Source organism: Impatiens glandulifera, chromosome 1 (assembly GCF_907164915.1).
Source record: "Impatiens glandulifera chromosome 1, dImpGla2.1, whole genome shotgun sequence".
Classification (NCBI taxonomy): domain Eukaryota; kingdom Viridiplantae; phylum Streptophyta; class Magnoliopsida; order Ericales; family Balsaminaceae; genus Impatiens; species Impatiens glandulifera.
This window is the reverse complement of record NC_061862.1, coordinates 57,398,290-57,403,918: the sequence shown is the minus strand read 5'-3', so window position 1 is coordinate 57,403,918 and position 5,629 is coordinate 57,398,290. Positions and strand designations below refer to the sequence as shown.

The 5,629-nt window shown below is 34.0% G+C and overlaps 1 protein-coding gene across 1 annotated transcript; it reads right to left on the bottom strand.

Annotated features, from left to right (window-relative positions):
- Positions 1 to 1,249: 1,249 nt before the first annotated feature.
- LOC124910390 (alpha/beta hydrolase domain-containing protein 17B-like) lies at positions 1,250 to 4,915 on the bottom strand. The gene is made up of 5 exons (XM_047451027.1): positions 4,386 to 4,915; positions 3,264 to 3,300; positions 2,943 to 3,179; positions 2,815 to 2,862; positions 1,250 to 2,040 (listed from the first exon to the last, which is right to left on the bottom strand). The coding sequence occupies exons 1-5, from the start codon at positions 4,685 to 4,687 to the stop codon at positions 1,537 to 1,539; spliced, it is 1,128 nt and encodes a 375-aa protein (XP_047306983.1). The 5' UTR covers positions 4,688 to 4,915; the 3' UTR covers positions 1,250 to 1,536.
- Positions 4,916 to 5,629: the final 714 nt, after the last annotated feature.

The window sequence follows — 5,629 nt, the reverse complement described above, 5'->3', positions numbered from 1 at the left end:
ACACTTATTTAAAGGGTTGTATTTGTTTGGTTAGGTTGAAAGTTCGAAACATACATGTAACTAACTTTTTTTATTTTATTTTTAACTATCTAAAATTTATGGGCGGATCAACCCAAAATCCGACCCAAATATTCATTTACTCTCACATATATATCCAAATTGACAAACCAAACAAATTCAAATTAAGCATTATTATATACACAGATTAGTTAGTTAAAATTGTTGAACTTATATTGTTAAAAATGTCGTGCGTATATTAAATTTTGTGTTAATTTTTTTCAAATTTTGTGTTAAATTTAAAATATAAAATCGTGTTAGTTTAGTTGGTTAAAATATTTTTTATTTTTGTTAGGTTGAAAGTTCAAAAAGATTTTGAAATTTAATTGTCAATGCAAGAATCCATTACTCTAATTTATATATTTAAATTAACCCCACCATAAAACAAGCCAATTCAAAATTATTATTATTATTATTATATATATATATATATATATATATATATATATATATATATATATATATATATATATATATATATATATATATATTTTTGGGGTAAGATTCTGCCTTATTTGACTTAAATACCTATGTGGCAGTGAACTATTCCAAGCCCCAATCTGATATAAATATTTATTTTCTATAAAATAATCCCTTGACCAACTTAAAAAAGAAACAAATTATATTAATTTAAATATCAAATATAAGGAATAACATTTTTCTATCCAAACTAACCCTAATAAAACTAAAAATGCATCTAAAATGTCTCTCCAAAAAAACTCTTTTTTTATTGCTTTCATCTAGTATTACTAAACATAAATGTTTTTTTTGGCTTTCATCTAGTATTACTAAACATAAATGTCTTTTTGGGATTGTTTCATCTAGTATTACTAAACATCGCCTATCGACAACCCCAAACCCCAAACGGGCACGAAGCGAACCAATTATAAAGGTATAACCGACACAACACGGGCTGGGCCATGAAAAATGTTGGTGGGTTGGCACAAGCACGACAATTGTGTGCCCAAGACTGGACATGATGCACATTCTATCTCCACCTCATTGTAATCTCTTGATACAAATGAAAGAGATCAAAATAAGAAATAAGAGGGAAAAAATGATTATTTATTCCTATCAAAAAGAAAAGAAAAAAAAATCAAGTTTTCCCCTATTTTTTAGATTTCAGTATACATTACTATAAAAAAAAAGAAAAAAAAAGAGCCAAAAACATGGTCAGTAACAAAAACTCATAATGCTTGAAAATTCTTCATCACACTTTACCATATATATCCATCCAATTTATCATGTTAAACTAGTCACAACTTTGCATTTCTTGGTTTGATTTAATAGATGTTATCTAAATACAGTTTACAATGAAAACATTTTTTAACAACATTAGTAAACATCACATCATCACATAACAATGAAACAGGACCAGCAATGAAATGAATAATTACCCAAAATATGCTGAAGATCAAACCCTTTCTCCCTTTCCAATCCAATATTATAATCTTGTAGCAATGGCAATGGTAATTTGGCTCACACGACCCTTATTCTATCCAACCAATCAACACTCTTCCTCGCCCTTTCCATCTGCTGGTCCATGCTCTTCCGTGATTTCTCATGGTACTCCATGCTCTTTCGCGACCTCTCCATTCGTTCAAACCCCATCTTCGATTTTGCAGGCTTTTCGTTATTATTCTCAAATATGAATTCATGAAATTTCATTTTCTCTGACCTATCAATGCTTTTCCTTGGTTTCTCCCTCCTGTTGTCCATGCTCTTCCTTGGAGCTTCATAGCAATCTGTACTCTTTCTAGAATGTTCCGGCCTGTCTATGCTTTTCCTCGAACTCATCATCATCCTATGTGAAGGAGGCTTCTCCACAAACGTTACAAACTTCTTCACATGCCGAATGTAATCTGGGTACAATTCTAAGTCACAGTGGTTGCCTCCTTTGATCCACAAAGGTTCATATTTTTCCTGACACAATTCCCATAGTTGTTTACCATGAGAACAGTCCACAACATCGTCAGCAGTTCCCTGCAAGATTAATTAACAGAATTAGAAAATATAAATTCTTACAATGGTTAAAATTTCAACTAATAATATTAATTACATGTATATTTGTTTAGCAAAGTTAAGCTAAACACACATCTTACACCATCATCACTCTTATGTGGCTAAAATTGTCTTTTAATAGGATATATTGTTGAAACTTCATTGCAAACTCGGAGATTGGCCCATTTGGAAACACTTTTTTGTTGGAGTGAATCTAGTTGAGAGCACATTTAGAAACAGAAATTAGTCGGACACAGATTCAAAATTTTATTGGCAGTTTTCCAAATTCAGAATTCAGGAACAAAATCTGATTCCAAATGGGCCATGCAGTTTCGATAGGATGACTGTATATTTATCCTATATGGCTATAACCAAAGGCTGAAAGGTCTCATCCCCATTTGATCCTTTTGAGAATATGAATCATATTCATATCAACCTTCATGGACCTTCAGATGATCTATGGAGTTTGGATGACCATCATCTCACCTCTATAGACCAATTACTATTGTGCTGAAAATAATTGAGTAACTTGAATTGACAAGCAGCAGTCTATTATGACACAATTAAATAGGTGACAGTTAACATGAGGATTTGAAAATTTTAGTAGGTATTGCGGCGCTAAATATAATAATTAATTTTTTTCATTTGTATCTCATCCAAATTCGATTCTATCAAAATGGTGAACTTAAATTTCATCAAATCCAACTCAACTTGGAAAGATCAAAATTATCATCCCTAAGCGGGTTTAATACTTACGTGGGCAATTAAGACAGGACACTTCACCAACGGTATTTTGTCAATGTTCTGCAACACACAGATATAAATTATGTTTAGTAACAAAAGAAAACCCCACAATTTTGAAATATTTTTTTAAGAAACCATGCCTTGTAGATATCGAACCAATAGGTTCGCTTGACAGGATACATGACCCTCAAACCAGATAATATAGGACTGTGTAAGATAACAGCTCTTAATTTAGGTAACCGAGACGCAAGGTCCAAAGTAGGGCCACTTCCCACAGATTGTCCATAGAGGATCACCTCTTCTTGCTTAGCACCAAAGTTCTCCTCAAGACACTTATACGCAGCTTCTATGTCAGCATAGGTATTATGCTCGCTTGGCTGGAATAAAATAGTATACACATGTATTAATCTCATGAACAAAAGGGCACCATAAAATAAAATGACACCAGCTTGACTATATACCTTTCCAGATGACTGCCCATAGCCTGAATAATCATACCTGTGTAGAATTTGCATTGTCTATCAGCAAAATTATTCATATCAACAAAATAAATTGGCCACATACAGAAATATTAAAATAGAATTCACTTTAAGCAACAAAACAGTTCTACCTAACCATGGTTATAAGAAGAAGAAAAAAACATATACACCACCATGGCTTCATTTGGAAACATTTCAGAATTAGACCAGCTGAGAAACCCACATCCAGATACGTTTGGTATGAAAGGTGTTGATGGCTGGGATAAACCGTAAATTGAGAAACCTTCAAACACCTCCCACTGAAGATTCAACTATCTACTTACCATAAAACTTGTACAGTTCCTAGATCTCTCATAGCCCAATCAGACACTTCCTCTAGCCGGAAGAGCAATTATACCTCTGATGGCCGTTTTTAGGTGTATCTGCATTTGGGTAGATAGATACACCCTGTTTCCAAATGGAATCTCACCCATGTGAGAATAGTGTTTTCAAATGAAGCCAAATTATTTCCTTTGGGAAACAAGTGTTTATTATTTTAAGCTAAATCAGAAACATGTAAGGCAAGTAAAGCACAAATTTCTTGGACAAAATCCTCCCCCTTTCAAAAGAAAATTTTAGTTTTGGTTTTTATTGCTAAGGAGCGGGATATAAATGAATTATCCTTTCAATCTACAACCCAAGGGAACTCTTTGGGGAAGATAATTAGAGAATATCAGAGGGGTACCGCGGATATGGGATAGATCTAAAGGGATGTCAAAATAAGAAGACTTTAATACACAATGATTTTTCAACTTATCTATCAACAATCGTCTTTATAAAATTCACCAGCAAATCGATCTGTATTCAACTATGAATCTGTTCTTAACATTACACATTTACACTAACCAATTGATGAGAATCTGAATACCAACAAAAGTATAGTCAACTTCCAAAAACGCAAACATTGGACACAGTGAGAGAACCTCTAAGGTAAAAACATTTAATTGAGCAGATTGACACTCGAGATGTGAAAGTCATACAAAGTTTCCATAATTAAAGTTGATTTTCAAGCAAAATCAGTGGATTGTGAGCTTGTTCAGGCAGAGAAAGAGAAAGAAAGTATACCCTAGAAGATTGACTTTTAGGTTAATGCTGAGCTCGATGAAAAGTTCGTACATCTGGCCAATATCCGCAGCGTTTCCATGAGAATAGAGCAGAGTAGAAGAAGCCATAGGATAGCGAACGTAAGCAGCCACGATCTCAGTGCCGCGGCGAGTGGGAAGTTTAAGGATTTCAATATTTTCCCGATGGGGAAAAGGGTCCAAGAGCAAGAGGCCAGTGGAGTTGTCAGAAATGAGCTTGTAAGACGGTGGACTGGGCGGAAAGAAGGCCAACTTGGCCGCCATGGACGAAGTGACTCCTCCCATATATACTCTCTGTCGTCCCCTTCTTCTTCTTCTTCTTCCTCAGCACAATAAATATGCGTAATTCGTATATACGGATCAAGCAATTTGTCTAATATGGATCGACATTCCTTCTGTTCTTCTTGTTGTTGTTCTTGTCCGAAGCGAAAGAGAGAGAGAGAGAGAGAGAGAGAGAGAGACGGGGGGATTGTTCTAGCTACATATTCTGAGACATTGATGTTGTCTGTAATAAGGACTGATCGCCAGAGCATGTCCACAAATGCAAGCACTGCGTTTTGACTCTTTCTACACCGGTGCTGTGAGTTGCCGGTTACCATTTTTATCCGTTCCATTCTATTTTATTTTTAGTGCCATGACAATTGGGTCACTTTCAGGTTAGGAGATTCTGGCGGTAGTTTTACGGGTTGAACGATAATAATCTCAACTTAACACGTTTAATGATTCGGTCAAAATCTCTAATCTTATATGTTTATTTATGATTGACTTGAGTCTTACCCATTTGACCCGATTTATTAGATTCAATTCGAATTAAACCAATGTAATTGATTCACATATTCCTGTTTCAAGTTAAAATGATATCAATACAAACGAAAATGAAGTTAAATCACAAATTCACTTATAAAAGTTTTTATAAAAAAGATTAGTGAGTAAAATAGAAAGAATAACAAAAAAAAATTAAAACAAAATAAACTTGTAAACAGGTTATCGAGTCTACTTTGAGTCATTTCAGATCAACCCAATTTTGATATGTTTATTAATCTGGTTAAAGAGGTCGACTTGATTTTGACCTGAACAAAAAATACATGACTCTAACTTGATTTTTTCGTATTCGGGTCGTATTTTCGTGTCGGGTCCAAAAATGGAAAAATTTGATGAAATGACCCTAAAGATCACTTTATTTGCTATAAGTGTCGGCGCATAAAATTAAATGCGCTGGTGACACTT

Coding starts and splice junctions, on each gene's coding strand:
- LOC124910390 (XM_047451027.1), bottom strand. CDS start 4,687: ATGGGAGGAGTCACTTCGTCCATGGCGGCCAAGTTGGCCTTCTTTCCG. Junction 3,301..4,385: donor CTAAAAGTCAATCTTCTAGG/GTATACTTTCTT, acceptor AATTCTACACAG/GTATGATTATTCAGGCTATG. Junction 2,041..2,814: donor GTCCTGTCTTAATTGCCCAC/GTAAGTATTAAA, acceptor TTAATCTTGCAG/GGAACTGCTGACGATGTTGT.